This window comes from Thamnophis sirtalis, unplaced genomic scaffold (genome assembly GCF_051295495.1).
Source record: "Thamnophis sirtalis isolate CommonGarterSnake01/CBP01778 unplaced genomic scaffold, rThaSir2_p1.2 scaffold_5, whole genome shotgun sequence".
Classification (NCBI taxonomy): Eukaryota; Metazoa; Chordata; class Lepidosauria; order Squamata; family Natricidae; genus Thamnophis; species Thamnophis sirtalis.
In genome coordinates, this window is record NW_028261385.1 from 19310085 (window position 1) to 19332491 (window position 22407).

At 44.0% G+C, this 22407-nt stretch overlaps 1 protein-coding gene across 2 annotated transcripts in view; it reads right to left on the reverse strand.

Annotated features, from left to right (window-relative positions):
* The window catches only part of PDZD2 (PDZ domain containing 2), a 249938-nt gene extending 233859 nt beyond the window's left edge, over positions 1-16079 (reverse strand). Inside the window, exon 1 of one of the 2 annotated variants that reach the window (XM_087715376.1) lies at positions 15268-16079. In XM_087715376.1, the coding sequence (XP_087571502.1) occupies positions 15268-15752 (485 nt within the window). In that variant the 5' untranslated portion in view covers positions 15753-16079. The remainder of the gene's footprint in view (positions 1-15267) is intronic. The other variant, XM_087715377.1, reaches the window with a different exon arrangement.
* Between the last annotated feature and the right edge of the window lie 6328 nt (positions 16080-22407).

A 22407-nucleotide genomic window follows, 5' to 3' on the forward strand; every position in this document is an offset into this window, starting at 1 on the left:
AATAAAACAAAAACATGCATCCCTCACATTCTATACAATTGTTTTGAAAACCCCGGATATTGCATTAATATTGCACTATACCAGTGATGGCTAACCTTTTTGCCATCACGTGCCAAAAACAAGGAGTGCAGTGGGGTCGTGCACGGGTGTGCCCACACCCATAATTCTATGCATGCGACCCCCCCCCTGCGCATGCGTGTGTGACCCCCACCACCCTCCTCCTGCTTTTTGCACGCGATGGATCTGTTTTTTGCCCTCGCCAGGCTCCAGAGGCTTTCTAGGAGCCTGGGAGGGCAAAAATGGCCTCCCCTCGCCCTCTTCGAACAGCAAAAAACACCCCTATGGACAACCCAGAAGTGAAGGACCACTGCCAGCGAAAACCAAGCTCGGGAGGGCGCACGCAAGCTCCATTTTCACTGGAAAAGTGCTGGAGCAGGGCATTGCAGCCAAAAACGGAGCTCGTGTGTGTGTGTGTGTGCCCCCAACTCAAGAGATGTTGAACTGGCCATGCCACCCAAATCACGTCCACTCGGCCACACCCACTCGGGTGGCCAAGCTCAAACACAACCCTGATGCGGCCCTCAATGAAATGAGATTTGACACCCCTGTTTTAAACATTCTTCATAAGATTTAGACTCAAGTCTCCATTTTCATTGCTCTTTTCTGCTCTCCGCAACTGGAACGTACTACAAGCAGCATCCCTTTAAGTATTGGGATCACAAACTGTCAGAATCGTGTAAGTTAGTACCACTTTGAAATGAACAAACTGGGAGTCTGTGACTATCATATAAGACTGGAGTAAAACCCCAGTTATGGTCAGTGGTTCTTGTTGCAATTTTTTTCCGTACTACCTGAAGTGTCTGGACTCACATCAATGCCTCCCCATGCATAATGCATTCCTGCATTCCAACAACATAACAGAAAATGTTGCCATGGGATGGATAAAGAGGCTATTTCTTACTGACGTAAGGGCACAGCGGGCACATAGTCTGAAGTGGAAAAGGTTCTGCTTGATGCAGATAACACCTCTGCCTCTAATGGCAAATATTATTCAGACACCCTCCACCCCCCCAGAAGCTATGACCTTGATCTTTTAGGGAGAGGACATCTTCTTTTGAACAGGTTGAATGCTACAGGCAGATAAACCATCCACTAACAACATCCAAGAGCCAATTTGGTGTAGTGCTTAAGGCACCAGGTTAGAAATCAGGAGATCATCAGTTCTTATTAGGAGCCGTGGTAGCGCAGCGGTTAGAGAGCAGAACTGCAGGCTACTTCAGCTGACCGCTAGCTGCAATTTGGCAGTTCGAATCTCACCAGGCTCAAGGTTGATTCAGCCTTCCATCCTTCCGAGGTGGGTAAAATGAGGACCCAGATTGTTGGGGGCCATAGGCTGACTCTGTAAACCACTTAGAGAGGCCTGTAAAAACACTATGAAGCAGTATATAATTCTAAGTGCTATTGCTATTGCTATTTCCACCTGAGGCACAAAAGCAGTTGGATGATTGGGCAAAAGTCCCCCTTTCTCAGCCTTAGGAAGGAGACAAACCACTTCCTAAATTGTTAGCAAGAAAATTGCATGGACTAATCCAGGAAGTCATCAGAAGTCAACATTTATGAGTCAAAGGCATTTTTAAAAAAACCACCAATGATATCTCTTCGTTGAAGTGCCAGTGTTTTGGCTTCATTTAGTTCAGGGGTGTCAAACTCAATTTCATTGAGGGCCACATTAGGGCCGTGGTCAGGGGTGGGTTCTAGCTTTGGGCCAGTTCTCTCTCTCAGCCCAATCCACCTCAGAGGGTTGTTGTTGTTGTTGTTGTTGTTGTTGTTGTTGTTGTTGTGGGAAGATAGGAAGAAGAAAGTTATTTGCAAAAATAATAAAGGCTGCATACCAATAGATAAAGAATCATAGTTAATGGTATTACTGAGCCACAAAAAGGCTCAGGAGAATTTCACAATCTCACTCTCCCAGCAAAGATTATCCATAGTGCAATCAAGTCAGTGCCAAAAGCAGATCTAAACCTGACTGAAATGTTCTAGAACATGGGGATCCAACCATTTGGCTTGTCTGGGCTGTATGTAAAGTATATAATATAGTCAATGAATATAAATGCCTGCAAAGGTTTATGATCTTGTGGGGGACATGTTACTAGCAGTCCAGGGGCCATGGGTTGGACACACCTCCTCTAGAACATGTCAGTCAACAGTGTCTGGATCTGACAAGGATGCACTTTTGGGTTGTTGAGATTGGAAGGCTCTTTCAAATAACCTCCTAGCCCCATGATGGCAAATCTATGGGATGTGTGCCAGAGGTAGCACACAGCAAGCTCTCTGTGAGAATGCGAGCCATCACCCCAGGTCAGTTCTGATGCGCATGTGCGTATGCCTCCCGCCGGCCAGCTGGTCTTCGGGACTCTGCTATACATGCACAGGGGGCAGGGCACGTGCAAGGGGCAGGGGGATGCACTGATGCGTGAGGACGGGGAGCATGCGGGGGTCACATGCGCATGCACATAGCTTGGGGCACATGTGAGGGGTCACATATGCATGTGCGGTGCGCCCATGCGGTGAGCACATGCATGCAGAGGGCTGGTTGCATGAGGAGGGGTATGTACACATCACATTTGGGGGGTTCAGGTGCATGCGCTTTGGGCACTCAGTCCAGAAAAGGTTAGCCATCCCTGTCCTAGCCTTAGTTGAACAATTCTTCCTCAAGGAAGCAATAAGACCAGGTGTCAAGCAAACAGGTGATCAGCTGAACTATTTGAGTATCTTATCATCCTCAGGCATTAGAACGTGGAAGCATCAGAGCAGACTTTGCCCTCACATTTCTGAAGAATAATTAGCCAAAGCTGCAGAACCTGCTCTTGGATGTGACATGAGCATTTTTATACTGATGAACTGATTAACACCTGCTGAATGCAGTTACACTATTGCTGCGTGTAATATAGTGTGCCTTAAAACCTGCTCCTAGGTCACATTAATTTACAATATGTTAGTTTGGGGTTAAATTTTTTAAAAGGAAACTTTGCATGAACAAAGTCATCATGTGACAAGACCTCTTCTGATTGCGTTCAATTAGCATAGGCATTTCTTTGCAACATTTCTTTCTGAATAGCGGATTTAGTCATATTAAGTGACAATCAATTTTTAAAGTGACTTAATCACTTTACGTCACTGCAGATGATCCATTTGTTTTTCAACGCCATACAATTCTTTGCAATATGGGTTAAAACAAAATCTGGCTCTGATGCATATCACTGTCTATGATGATATACAAAAGTTGATTTTGCACCTGGATGCATTCGCAAAAACTTCCAGATCTTCTGTTTATTGAAAACTAACTGGAGTACTATGTGAGTTACCCCACAAAACCCCAGAAGGAACATTGATTGCCCAACTCATAACCTCACACTTTCAAAATATAACATTTCTGGGAACAGAAATGTCCAAAATTGAATTAACTGCTTTTTCCTGTTTCTGAACAAAATAGTTTTCAGTTAGAAACCTTGGCATCTAAATTTGGGGGGGGGGGGGGAATGCACATTTGTATGCATTTTACAAAGTACATGGTTGGCATATGTCAAAGTTGCTCTGTTCTTTATAAAAGGGTGTCTCTGATTTTATACACTGAATTTTTGGTCTATAAATAAGATCCAATTTTATATAGCAAGAGAGATAATAAAAGGCTATTCAACGAAGAGCCTTAGAAGATGCTAATCTACACGGTAGTCAATGTTTTTTGAGTTCAGTAAAAGTTAATTTGAAACCAGCATGTGTGACATTCCAATTTAAGAATTCCCCTATGTGTAAGATTCTTTCAGTAAAGTTTCAAAAAATTCAAGAAGCAATTCATGAATGAGATGTGCACTTTCTAGGGGGATCATCAAAGCATCCTTATATTAGAGTAATGACATATTAGCTAGGGCTAATCATGAATCACCTTTTGGGGAGACGGATGCTCATACTAGAAAGAGAGGGAGGGACCTGTTCTGACCTAGGCTTCCCGAGAGCATGAAGCAAACTCCTTGTCCTGACAAAAAACCCTTTTATTAATTCTCTGTGAATTCTGCCTTGCTAAAGTCTTTCAAGGGAGGATGTACAGTCACAGACATTACCTGGCTTGGAGAGCTGACAGGCCGATACCTGCAAAACGTGGCAAGGAGTCTCAGAGAGTCACGAACCAATTAAGCGAACTAATTGTCTCCTGCAAACTCCACTCCCCTTTCCCTCCTCTTTTATTTCCTCTGGAAGGGGCCATTCATCGTCCACCTGTGGCCTTACTCCCAAGTCGACACCTGTTCTTTAGCTGTTCCCCATTGTCTGGCAACTCTGCACATGGGCACACTGGGAACAGGCTCCAGCTGTTCCTCTGCCTCACTGATGTCTGACTCTGAAGGCAGATGATAACTGGCATACGGCTCTGGCCCCATCTCTGCCTCCGACACAGAGCCCTCATCAGAGCCTTCCCCAGACTCCAGGACTGGCCCATGTTCCTCCCCAACCTCCTCACTGTCCGAATCTGCTGCCAGCTCCTCTGACTACTGGTGGGCCACAACAGGAGGGAAGGAGGGAAGGAGGGAGAGATTGGGCGGGGGGGGGGGGGAGAGATAGTAGCTTCTTTAGGAAAGTTTCCAAATAGCATGAGTAATGAAGTCAGCCTGAAACTTGGTTCATACAATGCACTTCCTTAATGTTAGTGGTTTGTTTTTGGCTTAGCATACTGTATGATTTGTAAACCATAGTTTGGGTTAATATGATGCGCGATCAACTGTAATTTATTTGATTAATTATGACTACACAACAGCCATATATTAATACAATATGTAAACCGTACCTGAGAATTCCGCTGCTGTCCTTTCTTGCTGTCTGCCTTCCCAGGTAGACCAGACAGGAAACCAAGCCGGATGAGCTAATTCTACTTTATTTCAAAACTACGTTAACGGAATCTTGTAAGTCTGAGAATAAAAATATCTCACCGTCGTTTACAGACTGAGATACTAGGAAGATGCTCTCCTGTGCCTCTTTTTCTCCACTCATTGTGAAGTTACAGCTATGCCAGTGATTATTATTATTATTATTATTATTTATTTGTCTTGTATGCCGCCCACTCCCGGAGGACTCCGGGTGGCTCACAAAAGACAAGGGAAAGTGGGGAACAAGACAAAGACAACATATTAAAAACAAAACCAACATTCACAATTTCTATGGAGGTAGATGCTTCTCAGCTCCCCCCAGCCTGCTGGAACAGCCAGGACTTGGTGGCTTTGCGGAAGGCCGGGAGGGCAGTAAGGATCCGGATCTCAACAGGGAGCTCGTTCCAGAGGGCCGGAGCTGCAACAGAGAAGGCTCTCCCCCAGGGAGTCGCCAGCCGACATTGGCTGGCAGATGGAATCCGGAGGAGACCCAACCTGTGCGATCTAATTGGTCTGAGAGAGGTAATCAGCAGGAGGCGGTCTCTCAGGTACCCAGGTCCGATGCCATGTAGGGCTTTATAGGTGATGACAAATATTTTTGTTTGTAAATGTAAATACCAGTTTATTTATCAATGTAAATAAACCAGTAAATACCACCTCTGGCTGGTGCCGCCCCATCTATTCTCTGCCTCCAGAGTCCCAGCTGATCAGGAGGAAACGGGGATTTTGCAGTAGCCTTCCTCTGCCATGCCCACCAAGCCACACCCACCAAGCCATGTCACGCCCTCTAAGCCACACCCACAGAACCGATAGTAAAAACATTTGAATCCCACCACTGCTTGGGATTATAACTCCCAGAATTCCCAGCCAAAACCTAATAGCATCAAGATGGAGAAGGCAGACATCAGGGATCCAGATCAACATTAAATGAAAGAAGACTTCCCTGCTCTTTTAATTAACACTAATTTAAAGAATGCGGTAAGTTCTAGTTTGAAGATTTGGGTTACTGTTGAAGGTTTTGTGGGGAAAATCACTCACTTTCCTCTCTCAAAGAAGAAATACAAACTTTTCTTCAGACAGACTTTTAATACAACCTGATCCAACAGCCACGAAACTAAAAGTACTTTTAATAAAGTGTTTGATGGGAATTCTTTAAAAACTGCAAGGCAAATCCTAAATTGCTGCTGTCCCATTTAACCAAGAAATTAAAGTGTGTTAAGACAGCGCCCTCCTAAGGCCAAGAAGTGTAAATATATCTATGAAAGACAGCCCAAATACACTGCAGTCTCAGAGAAGTTTACACTAAAAACATGGCCGGATAGAAGGCAACAGTAATGAGATGCCACAGGATAGCAAATATACTGAATCTCTTCCTTCATTCCCTTGTTACACTCATTTTTAAAAGGGGGAGGATCAGAGGGGGGGGGAAACATAAGACACCCACAGCAGTGGCTCGAAGCCTAGAAGAAAGTGCCAAATCAAATAATTAGAAAGCAAAGCTGTTCAAACAGGAAGGAATTTATCCCATAAGCACACAAGCAATTCCTTCTTTAAAACCGCTTACACTCTTTTCCCCGTTCCCTGCACCCGAAGCAAGCCAAAAAATGAGACAGAAAGATGATGATAAACAGCCGCAGTGGTCCTCCTATTGAAATGAATCCTGGAGATCCCCCTTCCCTTTTTTTTAATGGGTCTATGTATCAGACCCACTTGGTACTGTTGGAAGAAATGTCCATCTTGGTTCAGTTCCAAGTGGGGAAAAAGACACTGGAAACATGGAGGCTGCTTGGAAAGATGGTTTAATCAATGACCACAGGTTTTTTTTAGAAAAAGCACATGGGTGGGATTGAGTGAGAGAGAGATTTATACCCTCTCTTGGGCCCCGCCTTGGAGCTTCCTGTTCCTGTGTAAGAAATATATTCGGATTGGTTGTCAGACTCCCATGGGGCCATGCAAGGGTAACTTTGTAGTGTCTTGAGTCCCAAGCTTGGTTGAATCTTGCTGGGTGATGTAATCTCCCCAGGTGCCATGTGGTGAGTTCTGTTGCTAAATGGGTAGAGGGCTAATCCTACCTTTGTTGGATCTTGGATGAGGGCACTTGCCTATGAATAGACCTAGCTATCTCTTTATTTCTTAAGTGCTGACATCTGCTGTGGCTTATTGAGGAGGGTGGAGGCTATTAAGAGTGAGTCTGCTTCCTGCCCAAAACCTGTTTCTCCATTTCTAATCCAGGGAAATATAATATTCTGCCTTTTTAATATTTCCTAGGATATTTCATTCTTCTGGGAGAGGGCTGGGTGCTAACTTCCAAATAAGACCAAGGGTGAGAGAATATTATTAACAAAATCATTACTAGTTACAATCAAGAATCTGTCAAGTTAGGCTTTCTATTGATACAATTAATTGATCCACCTTCTTCATACAGGTTAGTCTTTTTTTTAAAAACTTAGAAATTTTAAGAAGTGAAAGAACTTTAAATTCTGGACGTGAAACCCATACAACTTAAAGTGGGCAAGTTTGAAAAACACTAAACTTCCCACTATGGATGAATGGCTGCAGAAGCTGATGGAGTTGGCAGAGATGGCTAAATTAACTGTTTGGATCAAAGATATAAGTACCTTTGTCGCTACATGGAAACCACTTCTGGACTTTGTGCTTGAGGTGGGAAAAAAATGAAACTTTTGATTTTGAGTTTTACTGATTAGATTGATTTGTTGTTACAGAAATGGATAGGTAAAGATTCCCTCACACATATGTGCTACTCGTTTCCAACTCTAGGGGGCGGTGGTCAGCTCCATTTCAAAGCTCAAGAGCCAGCCCTATCCGAAGGTGTCTCCGTGGTCATGTGGCTGGCATGACTAAATGGAACGCTGTTACCTTCCCACCAAAGTGGTCCCTATTTTTCTACTTGCATTTTTACATGCTTTCTAACTGCTAGGTTGGCAGAAGCTGGGACAAGTAACGGGAGCTCCCTCCATTACCCAGCGCTAGGGATTCGAACCACTGAACTACCGACCTTTCTGATCGACAAGCTCAGCGTCTTAGCCACCGAGCCACCATGTCCCTGCCTAGAAAGGGATAGTTTATAATATTATGGAAAGTAAAAAGATGAGGTTCGATGTTAATGCCTTATTCTGTTGCAACAGAGGGAGTTAGAAGTCAACACTTTCTCTTCTTTCCCCTTCTCCTCCCCACTTTGCCCTACTATTTGCTTTTGTATTTTATTCTATAATCTAATAAAATATTTTAAACCCCGAAAACCACAAAATTATCTCTACTAAATGGATAGGGAGCTGTTATTCTGAAAATGAATCTTTTCCCTTGGTTTAATCCATGTGAGTTGGAATGAAGCTTGGGGGAAAGTTCCTTGAGATGTTGAGTATTTTTCCGCCTACCAATAGAGATTTTTCAAGTTAAGCTGAAATCCAGAAAACCAAACATGTTGACCATCTAGAAAAACCGCTAATTCTAGTACTTCTTAGCTCCATCTCCATCTACTTGGGATTTGCAGCCCTGTTCATTCAGAATGTCTCCTTGTGCTCCTTACCCACCCACCCCCCACAGGCAGAGATGGTGTGTTTAGAAAAGAAAGCCTTCATGTCTTACAAAGATTCCCTATACTTGAAGATTTTGAGTTCATGCAAAAGAATTTTCATGAATATGGATTAATTCCACTCCAATTACTCATCCCCCCCTCCATACCTAGTACAGGGCTGAAAGCTAAAACATAAGGGGACTGGAGGCTAAAACGTATGAAAAAAGGTTGCAGGAATTGGGAATATCTAGTCTAGTGAAAAGAAGGACTAGAAGTGGCATGTTAGCAATGTTCCAATACCTAAGGAGCTGCCACAAAGAAGAGGGAGTCAACCTATTCTCCAAAGTACCTGAAGGCAGAGCAAGAAGCGATGGATGGAAACTAATCAAGGAGAGAGAAGCAAGCTAGAACTAAGAAAAATTTCCTGACAGTGAGAACAATGAATCAGTGGAACAACTTGCCTCCAGAAGTTGTGGGTGCCTCAACACTGGAAGCTTTTAAGAGCTTTGTCTGAAATAATGTAGGGCCGTGATGGCAAACCTATGGCATGCATGCCAGAGGTGGCACATGGAGCCATATCTGAGGGCACATGAGGTGTTGCCCTATGCCAGCTGATTTTCGACCTTCCGGAGGGTGGGGGAGACCATTTTTGCCCTCCCCAGGCTTCAGGAAAGCCTCCAGAGCCTGTGAACGGTGAAAAACAGGCCCAACAGGCCTAGCGGAAGTTCGGAAATGCCTGGGGAGGCTGAAAAATGGCCCAACTCGGGCGAAGCACGGAGGGGTTGTGCACACATGCACGGAGGAGGGTTGTCATTGCATTAAGGGTGTGGGTACACACGAACGTGCTATCGTTCGCACACGTACACCCTTTTGGCACCCGAGCAGAAAAACATTCGCCATCACTGATGTAGGGTTTACTGATTGAGCAGGAGGTTGAACTAGAAGACTTCCAAGATTCCTTCCGACTCTGTTGTTCTATTAGGGCTAACCTGAAGGGAGTCTCCCTCTTGTCTGCCTGCCTTTCATCTGTGAGTTGTTATTATTTGGACCTCCTGTCCGTTTAGGATGTCTTTCAGCAACATCTTCCTCAGCAAACCTAAGACAATCTTCTCCATTCTCCCACATGCTGGCAATTATTGACGGAAAAATCGTGTTTTTTTCTTAAATATAGTATTCCCATACTTATATTCTTCAATGGGGTTGATGTGTGCCATCAAGAGATGTCCCTTAGAATAACAGTCTTCTCCATCCAGCCCTTTAGCTACAGCAACATCTTTGGCAATAACTCACTAGAGCAGCACAAGTTCTCAACTGAAGCAGTAATGCTTCTAAGACATTATTGATGCTATATAAATCTGCGAAACAATCCAAAAGAAAGATTCTACTTGGATTCAGAAAAATCCACTTGCAAACTTTCCATAGGTGTTCCATGTTCTCTTGAACATTCTTCTTCTTCAAGAAACAAATATGAAAACTTTGCTTTCAAAGCAATCATACCAGTTTCTGGTTAAGCTAAGAATTGAATGCCAGGTTTTCTTCATATAGATATCTCACTGTTAGCTATTTGAGTAACCCTTCTGAAACCTGAGTTTGTCAGATGAGAGCCTGTGGATACATTCCACACTCAATCAGTTATTCCCAAGACAGCAAGCACACATTTATTGTGATAAATTATATCAGTTTAGTTAGGGCTTCATGTCAACCTAGACGTTGCATTTGGTAATCCGTAATCCATTTGGTACAAAATATAACTCCAAACATTAGACTCATCAAAGAAAGCTATGATTGGGTGAATATATCACATTAAAGAATGTATTGCGTTAATTATGATTTATTCAACCAACCATAATGAGCCAATTCATACATAATGCTAATCCATAAATCACAAGTTACAGACTGTAAAGTGGCTAGAATCACAAATTAAACTAATATGTTTATTGTGGTGTACTGTTTGAAGCACCTTCATTGCTAACACTTCATGGAGATGGGGAGGGAGGTTATCTTTTTACTGAAAATGAAATATGCCTTGATTCAAGCTATACAGAGACACCATGAATTCATGAAATTTGATGGGCTTTATCCTGTGAACCAATACTCTCTTCCATTCCTCCTTCTGTAACAAGATGGCTATATGCAGTATTCCTGCTGGGTTAAGTTACACTTTCCCAAATTTGATAATCCTCAAATGGGTTGGATTCTCAAAATTCATAGTTATTATTCCATGCTGGCTAAGAATTCTAGATACCATGACTCCAATACATTGCTACATCAGGCTGGGCAAGATTACTTTAAGCTTGGTTTATGTTTGGTTTATTGTGTGACTAATAATTGATTGGGTACATACAAGCAACTAGCCAAAATCCATCAAAACACACTTCAGCTTGGGGTGATGTGTAAACTTCATTCCGCGTACACATGTCCTCTTCACTTCTTCTAATCTGAAAGAAAATTCATTTTCGTCTGACTAATTCTTCAAGCAATCAAAACATTGCTGAAAAATATCCAAATAAATTTGGATCCTTCAAGCAATCAAAACATTGCTGGAAAAAAAAATCCAGATAAATTTCCAACCATTCCAACATTGGGAGCGGCAAACAGCCATTGACTCCATCATTAACGGGAACAGTTGCAGGAGTCCAAAATAAGCAAGCAAGCAAAGAAGAAAGGGAATTATTCTATTGTTTTGGGGGGATTTGATACTCTTCACCATGTTTCTTTCCTTCTTGCAAAACAGGACAGACTGGGCAGCTGTAGGGAATCCCTGTTCCGTTTTCCCAAGCAATTTCTCTCTCTGCAACATTTGGCCAACGCTTAAAGTCCCACCAGCAAAAGTGTGTTAATCCTTCCCTGATTCTTAGTGGGCTTAATACCAGCCAGAACAGAGTTTCCTGGAAGCCAAATTGACTGCACACTCCCTATTTTTGTTATTTGGCAAGTTCAAACTCCTGTTAAGTTCCTGTAGGAGACTTTAGTTTTCATCAAACACCTGCACCAACTGTTTATCCCAATACAATAGCTCAACACCAAAGGCAATCTTATGGAAGTGGAGTGAATCAAGAGAAGCTGAAAGGTGATTTTTCCTGAATGTATCTGCCAACACACTCTGCAAAGAGGGTTAGTCCAATCAACTCGGCAGTACAGTAAAAAGACGTATCTGCTGCTTATCTCGTCTTTTAAAGTCTGCTCCACATATTACATATTTGCATTGCTCCTTTCCTTTTTCTTAAAACAACACTCTGATTTGTATCACTCTGTGCAATTTGCTCCAGCTTCTACTCATTAGCCAAGAAGTACATAAGGCTTGACTAGAGGTATGCGACAGTGGGCCAGAAAAGCTCTTAAGGCTCCCTTCAAATGTTGGCAGAACAAACAGGCAACATTTTCTGACCAAAGAAGATATATAATCAGTGCAATAAAGTCCTTGATAAGTTTTATACATCTATTTGAGTCAGGCCACAGCTACCATAAAAATGATAAAACATTCCCACCCACCAGGGGTGGGCTGCTGGGCATTTGCATGGGTTCGGGTCAGAGGTGGGTTCCTACCAGTTCGCACCGAACTGGTTAGAAGAGGTTCCACCAGTGGACCCGTAAAGCAGGCCACACCTAGAGAAGAGGTCCCAAATTTTTTTGAAACCCACCACTGGTCCTTGGATATGATTATTCTACACTATCATGCTCATATTTATAAAACTCAGTGCCTCTGTGAAAGGTAAGGATGACTATGGCGTTTGTGGTGCAATCAGAACATTGCGTGTGTTGAAGTTGTTTTAACGCAAAGCAAAGATGCCTTTTAAAAACCAAGTTTACATCATATTCTTATGCATGCCAGTGCTGTGTGTGAGGTAATTTAAGGTGGTTCTGACAAGTGTCGTCGGCATCTTCATATCCGGTCACATGGGCGGCAAGCCACTCCCACAAAGGAGGCCACACCCACAGAGTAGGTTCGAACAATTTTTGAAACCCACCACTGGTTTGGGTGATCCTCTAGTTAGGATTCTGCCCAGTTCGGCAAACGCACAAATGCCACCCCTGGCTGGCCATGCCCACCCCGCCTTGCCCCCCCCCTGCCCCTCCCATCCCAGGAGTCTCCATTCAACACGTTCATCATGCCAAGTAAGTGCAGGGCCCGCACACTCAGGAAGAGGGAGAAATGGGCCTACCGGAGGTTTACAGAAGTCCAGAAACAGGCCTGTTTCCAGCCTCTGGAGAGCCTCCGGAGCCCAGGGGAAGCAGTTTTCGCACTCCCTGAGGTTCGAGAAAAGCCTCCGGAGCCTGGGGAGGGTGAAAAACAGGTCTACCGGAAGTTCCGGAAGTCTGGAAATGGGCCTGTTTTTGGCCTCCGGAGGGCCTCTGAAGCTCAGGGGAAGCAGTTTTTGCTCTCCCGGAGGCTCAAGGAAAGTCTCTGGATCCTGGGGAGGGTGAAAAACACTCCCCCCCCCCCCGCCGTGGTGCAGGAGGCCAACTAGGCCACGCCCACCATAGACTAGGCCATGCCCACCCAGTAAAGGGGCAGCAAACCCGTTGCTGCAATTTTTGAAGCCCATCCCTGCCACCCAGCCAAAAAAAACCAAAACCTAGCTCTCTGCAGAAGCACTACTGCTTCAGTATTCTTAGAGGTTACGGTGTGGTTTTAAAGAAGGAAAAGGGACATTGGATTGTTCCTGTATCTAAAAATCCATCCGGGATTCTAGTAGTCTGACCATTAGGGGGGTTATGCACGTAATTTGCCTCAACTGGTATCTTCCTTATTGCTGGATTGCACTTCCCACCATCTCCACACAGAGGATCGTGATCTAAAGAAATCCCATGAGATCCCCTTAACATGAAATCTCAAAATACCAATGATTTATTCTTATACAGGTAGTCTAGTGGTGGGATACGACCGGCACGCCCCGATACAGACGTACCGGTGCCTGCTGGGAGCACCAGATACCGTTCCGGTATGGTGCTCCGGAGGGCCCGCCTGCCCTCCTTACCTGTATTTGAGCCGAATGGGGCTTACACGCCCGCGCACGGAGTGTACGGTGCCTCTGCAACACTCCGCCAAGCAGCTGAGGCGTCGCAGAGGGTCACAGGCAGTAAGTACGCATCAACGCACTGCGCGTGTGCAGCATGCATTCATGTGGTGGACACCCGGCCCCGTTGCACCGTACCGGTTGCAACAGGATCCAGAACCCACCACTGAGTTACAAGTTACAACCACAACTGAGACCAACATTTCCATTGCTGAGCAAGACAATTTTGCTTGTCAGAAGATCGCAAAAGGGGAATCACATGATCCCAGGAAATTATGACCATCATAAATATCAACCAGTTGCCGAGCATCCAAATTTTGATCACATGACCATGGGGCTGCTCTGCAATGGTCGTAAGTGTGAAAAATGGTCTTAAGTCACTTTTTTCAGTGCTGTTGTAACTTCAAACAGTCACTAAATGAATGGCTGTAAGTCAAGGAGTACCTCTATCTTCCATATTGCTGGACTACATTTCCCATCATCCCAGCACAGAAAAACATGATCTAAAGCAGGGGTCAAACTCACAGCATCACAGCGACATCATGTGACGTATTGGGGCTTTTTTCCCCCCTTCACTAAACCGGGCATGGGCGTGGCCAGCGCGTGGCCAGGAGACTGACAGCCCTGATCTAAGGAATCCCATTGAGATCCCATTCAACTAAAATCAAAAGACCAAATATTTTGTCTTATATTTTGCTTTAAACACAGAATAGTTTGATTGTCAAGTCTTGGGCTGTTTCTGAATCAGTTGCATTTCCAATTATGCAATTTGAATTGCTCTTATTTACAATTAGATGTCTTACAGAACACAAAGACTTAAAATACAGCTTGTATGCATGAACTCAAGTTTCCTTACAACCATTAGTGCGATTAAACTTTGGATTAGAAAATTAGATGAATTTTGCTGACTACGAAACAATAAAAGGTAAAGGTAAAAGTTCCCCTCGCACATATGTGCTAGTCGTTCCCGACTCTAGGAGGCGGTGCTCATCTCCGTTTCAAAGCCGAAGACCCAGTACTGTCCAAAAACGTCTCTCTGGTTATGTGGCCGGCATGACTAAATGCTAAAGGCACACGGAATGCTGTTATCTTCCCACCAAAGGTGGTTCCTATTTTTCTACTTGCATTTTTACATGCTTTCGAACTGCTAGGTTGGCAGAAGCTGGGACAAGTAACAGGAGCTCACTCCATTATGCGCAGTGGTGGGTTGCATTTACCGCCACTACCGGTTTGGTGATCGCGCACGTGCATTCTATTCGTGCGTGCACCTTACCCGCGCTGCGCACACATGCACAATCCACCGCCCCTGCAACAACTGGCTGATTGTCAGGGCTCACGCAGGTGCCGCACACTGTGTGCATGTGTGCAATTTGCCTTTTGCCATAAAAACATGTATAGAGCGCAGGTGGGCCAAAAGAGCCATCGTACTGGTTCGCTCTCAGCTGCTCCAGGCCACTACCAGTTTGCCCAAACCAGGCTGAACCGGCAGCAACCCACCTCTGGTTACCCGGCACTAGGGATTCGAACCGCCAAACTGCCAACCTTTCTGATCGACAAGCTCAGCGTCTTTGCCACTGAGCCCCCGCGTCCCTTATGAAAGAATACAGAGAATCAAATCAATCCGTTTCCAAGCATTAGAAGCTACGTTGTCAATCAAATGACTAGAACAGTTTCAAGACAAGCAGAAGGAAGCATGGTAAAATTGCTGAGAGCTGCAATTTTCCAACCTCTGGAAGGTTTCACCATGAGCATCCATATCACCCATATCAATCCTGAAGTATCCTTCACCACATCTTACCTTGCACCACCAATGTCCACTCCAACCATTAGCTGGCCATTCAGCGAAAGGATCTCGTCTCGCAAGCGAACTTTTCCACATTTCCCTGCCGGGCTGTTTTTTTTCAAATCAGTAACCCAAATGCTTCCAACATCAAGCACTGGGCCTTTATGTCCCCTCTTTCTTCTCCCCATTCTCCGTTTTTCACCATAATCCCCAAAAGCAGGGATATTGCCGAAACTTAGGCCGAGAGGCTCTGTCGCTTCTGGATCCTTGGTTAAGTAAACCGTGCAGATTTCCATATCCACCGGACTGGGGCTGTAATGCAGCTTGCCTTCTTCCACCGGGAAGTTCAACTGGATGTACTCTCTCAGCTTCTTAATGGCTGAATGGCAGAGGCCGTGCTCAGGTTCCTCCGCTTCCTGTTTCAGATGGCCCTGCAACCATCGATAAAGGATGGGAAGAAACAGCATCGCGTTTTCTGGAGTGATGGGCATTGTGGTCATGCCAGGATTCCATTATGTCAAGAAATGGTTCTTCTTCAACTGAGTCAGAGCAACGTTCCTGGCCAAGCCGAGATTGTTGGGTGGTTCATTTGCAGCCATCTTGACAGGACCAAGAAAACGTAGGGAAAAGACACACAAGGACAGCCAAAACTAAACAATAACAATAATAATAATGGCTTGTTCTTCCACTCCCCAATTTGGCCAGGACAACAAAGGGCCTTTATGATGAAGACCGAAGACTGTTGCTCTGGAATCCACAGCAAGAGAAGAAAGGAAGAGACCAGGATTTCATGCTTGCCTCCTCTCACAGCTGTCCACACAGAAATGTACGGCTCACCAGCCTGGAATTTCTCCTCCACACTCACCAACACCTGCTTGACCTAGAAAAAAAAGGGAAACGGCCCAATTAAAACCATAAATCTGTTTCAGATGCAGGATTAGAAGCTTATATGCAATGCTTAATAATGAGAAGATTTTTGCCTAAGATTATTTTGTTTATTGGTTAATTCTATAATCTGTTCATTTTGCTTTCGGTTAACTTATGTGGGTTATTCATTATTTACTACAAGGACTGCGGGCAGGAAGAAGAGGAGGCATCAAAGACAAATTTCTAATTATGCAGATAGTTTCACAGACAGAGGCGCATTTTACAGTTAACCTCTTCATAGAAAGGAAGGAAGGAAGGAAGGAAGGAAGGAAGGAAGGAAGGAAGGAAGGAAGGAAGGAAGGAAGGAATATATTTATTTTATATCTTTTAATCTTGACAAGGGAGGGAGGGAGATATTTCTTTTATATCTTTTAATCTTGAAAAGAAAAGAAGGAAAGAAGGAAAGAAGGAAGAAAGGAAGAAGGAAGGAAGGAAGGAAGATATTTTTTATATCTTTTAATCTTGAAAAGGGAGGAAAGAAGGAAGGAAGGAAGGAAGGAAGGAAGGAAGGAAGGAAGGAAGGAAGGAAGGAAGGAAGGAAGATATTTCTTTTATATCTTTTAATCTTGAAGAGGGAGGGAGGGAGGGAGGGAGGAATGAAGGAAGGAAGGTAGGTCTTGTATATCTTTTAATCTTGAATATTTATACTGGTGGGAAGCTCAAATTCCCCTTGTTTTTCAATTGGTATAGCTAGGTGCTGACCTAGAAACCAGGAGTCTGTGAGTTCTAGTCTTGCCTTAGACATGAATGCCAGCTGGGTGATTTTGGGCCAGTCCTTCTCTCTCACCAGCCCTACCCACCTCACAGGATAGTTGCTATAAGGAATAGAAGAAGGAAAGAGTATTATTTATGTTTGCTGCCTTGAGTAGCATATAATGTAACAAAGGTGAGATAAAAACTATTAAGTATACATATTCTTTAGAAAACCAAAACTAAGTTTAGATACCAACAAAAGTTAACATTTTGTCCAAGATTCGAAGTTTTTAAAAGAGCTACCATAGCATCTCAAGAAAATGCTGCCTTTTGCCAGGTTCATCCATTGTACTGAAACACACACACACACACACACACACACACACACACACAAAACCCTTCGTTTCACTTCGGTTCAATGCATGGCTGAACCCAGACATTCCGATATTCACTATGCCATGATTTGAAAATTTCTGCCCTGGATAAGAGGTTGAACGAGAAGACCTCTGTGGTCTTTTTCAACCCTATGATTGCATGATCAATCATGGTTTATTGAGTAAGCTACAATTGGGTTTGAACATACAATACTCTAAGTTAGTGATGGTGAACATTTTTGGCACCAAGTGCCGAACAGAGAGCACTTCCCGCGTGCGTATATGCTTCGTGTATGTGCACACATTTGTCTCGGCCATAACCAGGAAGAGGAGCTGCCCAGGGGGTATACACACGCCAGAAATTGAACTTCCGGCTTCCCGCATGCACATGCGCAACAGCCAGCAAATCTTCCAGTTACCGCTGCGCATGCGCACGCACCGATCAACTGGCTGGCACGCATGCTCACGCTGGAAAATGGAAGAACCGCTCTTCTGGTTTCCGGCAATGCTGCATGCATGCCAGCTGATCAACATGCACACTAGAAACCCGGAAGAGGAATGGGCGATGTCAAGCATGCCATTTAGGTTTCAAAAATTGTTGGAACCTACTCTGTGGGTGTGGCCTCCTTTGTGGGAGTGGCTTGCCGCCCATGTGACTGGATGGGAGTGGCTTGCCGCCCATGTGACCAGATATGAAGATGCCGATGACACTTGTCAGAACCACCTTAAATTACCTCACACACAGCACTGGCATGCATAAGAATAGGATGTCAACTTGTTTTTTAAAAGGCATCTTTGGTTTGCGTTAAAACAATTTCAACACACGCAATGTTCTGATTGCACCACAAACGCAGTAGTCATCCTTACCTTTCACAGAGGCCCTGAGTTTTATAAATATGAGCATGATAGTGTAGAATAATCATATCCAAGGACCAGTGGTGGGTTTCACAAAATTTTGGAACCTCTTCTATAGGTATGGCCTGCTTTCCGGGTCCACTGGTGGAACCTCTTCTAACCGGTTCGGTAGATTTGACGAACCGGTTCTACCGAATAGGTGCGAACTGGTAGGAACCCACCTCTGATGCCAGGTGACATGTGCCACTTCAGGCACATAGGTTGGCCATCACAGCCCTAGGTCATATGTCATGACAGACAAACTGTAGTGCTTAGATTTGCATAATATATTAAGCCAAAGTGCAAAAATGCTACATTACAGGTTGGCCTGCTTCACTGTACAAACTCAGTTATTTATATAATGACAGTTTTCAAGTCATACTTGTTCTCTCTTCTCTTTCCATTATTATTAATTTACATGCCATTCAACACTCGGCAATTCTTAACTATTGCTAGTGTTAATGAGTGAACAGTTTCATAGAACTATATGATATTCTTCCAAGTCTCTAAATGTTCTATTCTGTGGCTAGGTTCCTAATCAAGTGTCTGTAAAAAAATAATGAATGGCCTAAAAAAAAATCTACCCAGTTAGTTTTGAGTCTGAAAAATGATACTCTATATAGATATCTTATGAAGTCAGTATTGTCATCAAATCTATCTTAAAATGGTTTCTTAGGAAGGGTGGAGTGAAATACTCAAACAACAATATTATACAAATATTTTTCCGGATTCACTTATCAAACCTGCCCTACAACATTTTGGGATATCCTGATTCCATGCAAACTTTTCTTTCATTCCCTAACAAATTGTGCTTTTCCTTCCTTATATCCTTCCCAATGGAATTTCTAAAAAAGCCCTCAAGACCCATTTCCTGACTTCTACAAAAAGTAATAAAAGGCTAATTAAAATAACTCCATTTGAAACTTTCAGATGTGGTTTCCCATTATCTTCTTTAGACGCTGTTTTTAAAGGCCTCACGCTAGACATTCTCCAGTCCCATCCAAACAGTGTTTTATGACTTTCCATTTCCTCAAAGAAGCACACTATCCTATTTTTATTTGTATTCAGTGGGAGTGGAAATAGAGCTTATCAAAACATGTTCGGTTTATTTTAATAAGTGTTTTGTTTTTTAATCCTCGTTAAAATGAGACAAGATTTTGGCATTTCGTAGCCTTAAAAAGTTTAACACATTGAACTGGATAACAGCTGGTCCATCTCAACATCAGATTCATGGACCACAATGAACACACATCTGGAGTTGAATGAAGTTGTTATTGTGAGAAGGGAAGACCCAAGTATCATTCTTCTCATCAAGACCACTCACCAATCCTGATCACCGCTCACCCGACTGTGAACCCCAAGCTGTAAAACCAGAGACGGCTTAAGCTTTTTGGCCTATATCAGGGGTGTCAAACTCAAGGCCTGCAGGCCGGATGCGGCCCACAAGGCGCTAAAATCTGGCCTGGGCGGAGCCTGGAAATAGCAAAGGACCAGCCCCGATGCCTTTGGCAGCCAAAACGGAGCGCATAGGAGCCACGTGCAGCTTCCCTGTGCCCCATTTTCAGCCTGGACGGTCTCCTGCAGCATTCGGCCAGCCAAAACATGCCCTGTTTTGGCCCACAAAGTGCTGCAGACAGTCCAGGCCAAAACACAGAGCACGGGAAGGTCATGCGCGGGGGAGCCCTCATACCCTTATTTGGCCGGCAGGGTGCTACAGGAGGCATTCGTCCCATCTCCCCCCTTCCCCCAGCTGGCCTGCAGAGGAGAGCTACAATGCTGATCCAGCCCTCAAAGAAATCCAGTTTGACACCCCTGGCCTATATTGACACTTGGGCTAAAATTGAGTATTTAGTCTCTCTAGGAAATTGGAAAATATCAGCAACTGTTCTGTCTCAAGCTTTTACAATATATACGGACGCAGACTTGGCTGTCTGCCACAACTAAGGGAGAGGGAGATAAGCAACCCCTTGGCTGGGAGCCCAGAAAGCTATCTCTATGAAACAAGGCTTGAACTCATGAAATTCTCCCAATCTTTCTCTATGGCTGGATCAGTAAATTGTTGTTTTCTGCAAAATTCCCCTCCTGTTGCCCCACCTATAAGCTCTCCGGGAGGGACCAATCAGTAACCACCTGTTCCTATTTCCTTCTGTGACCCTTTTTCCAAAGCTGCTCCCTCCTCCTCGCAGCCCTACATATACGTATGTCAGGGACAGCCTCCCTCTGTTCTTCCTCACTGCTCCCTGATTCAGATGTCATCTTGTGGCCAACAGGCCTCTGTAGTCCCTGCTCTGACTCCGAACACCCCCCTCCCAGAGTCTTCCTCAGCGTCCAGGGCAGTCCCATAGTGTTCATTGCTGTCAGATTCCACCAACAACTCAACCGGCTGCTGTTGGGCGACAACAGCAACTGAATCAAAATCATAGAAAATCCCCTCAACATATGAAAATCCTTTGCCTATAGAATACGATTCCCCAGACTTGGAGCTATCACTCGGGGTCAACATCTTGGCAAACAGAAGTGAAGATTTATTCATCCCTCTGGGTGAGAAAACTTCATTTTCTTCCTACTAGACTCAGTTCAACACACATATACACACCGGCAAAACAAGACTGGATTTTCCTATAAATATTTCTAACCTGCCATTTTGCTTTCAATTTGAATTTAAATTTTGAATTTAATAACATTTATATGCTGCCCAATCCCGTAGGACTCCGGGCGGCTTACAATACAGAAATAAAAACAAAATAAAATACGGACAAAAAGAAAGATAGATTTAAAAACAACACACCATACACTCCGTTCTAAATAGGGCTGGACCGTATTTTAGGGTCAACAGCCCCAGGCCTGCCGGAACAGCCAGGTTTTAGTGGCTTTCCGGAAGGCCGAGAGAATGGGAAGGGTCCGGATCTCTGCGGGTAGTTCGTTCCACAGGGCCGGAGCAGCTACAGAGAAAGCCCTCCCCTGAGTAGTCGCCAGCCGGCATTGCCCGGTTGACAGTACCCGAAGGAGGCCCAGCCTGTGAGATCTTATGGGTCGTTGGGAGGTATGTGGCAGGAGGCGGTCCCGCAGATATCCATTCTACCTCCATTTCAAACAGTTGCCTTGCGCTCTTTAACCTGGCCCAGAACAAACCAAGATTTCTTCTAACATTACCATTAATTCTTCCTGCCAAACTAGCAGTTTGAAAGCATGCAAATGTGAATAGAGAAACAGGTACCACTACAGTGAGAAAGTAACAGCATTCTGTGTAACAGCATGCATAAGCAAGCAAGCAAACAAGCAAGCAAGGAAAGAAAGAAAGTAAATAAGTAAGTAAGTAAGTAAGTAAGTAAGTAAGTAAGTAAGTAAGTAAGTAAGTAAGTAGCTAATCCCCTACTTTGGACACCTGACCAGTGAGAAAGTTTTCTGATCTGGATCAAGCTGTTTTACTGAATAAGGTCAATGTATTACTGAAATCTGAAGACAGAAGGAAAAGACTAAACCAAAATAACTGTGCTCATATAATTCCTAAGCCAAAACGGAACAAATTTTATGACTTACCCAATGTATATAAGCCAGGCTAAAAGGGTCTGATGCCATATGTGCATTTTTAAAACACGGAATATCTGTAATCCCAACAACATTTTACATGTATTGCAGCTTTTCAGATATAGGCTTCTTTGTCCATTGAAGTGGAGCATTTACATCTGACTATTCTCAGCTCCTCATGAGATATCAGGAAATCGAAGACATTCAGCAAGATGCTGGCCCATCTGAAAATGTGATTAGTTTGCTTCCCTAGTTCCTCCTATGGGAAATTTCTTTGCTAAGAGAGCTTGTCAGAGAGCAACAAGAATCTCATTGAAATCTCTTCCAGGGGCCAGGAATTCCAAATACAAAATACATCTTTTTTGTGGTGTGTGTGCGTGTCAGGCCTGCAATTATATTCCTTTTAGAATTTTGGCCTGCCACACTTTCTCTTATTTCATTATGCTGTTTCATTAGTATAGTTGTTGGGAGGGGTGAATAGACAGGAGTAGGATTGTGGGATGTATTGTTATCATTCTTTTCTAGAAGCCAAGGTCATCTTTTGTCTCCGCACTTTTACACCTGAACGGAAGCAGCTGGGTGTGGATGCCAGCGTGGAAGAAGAAGATTGGACCATGTGATGAATTGTGGGTGTGGGAACAAGATCATGAACGTTTAAGTGGGTGGGATTCTGATGTAATTTCCAGAATTGGGATTTACACAGATCTGCTAAGATGTCTGCTTTATTAAATTGGAACTT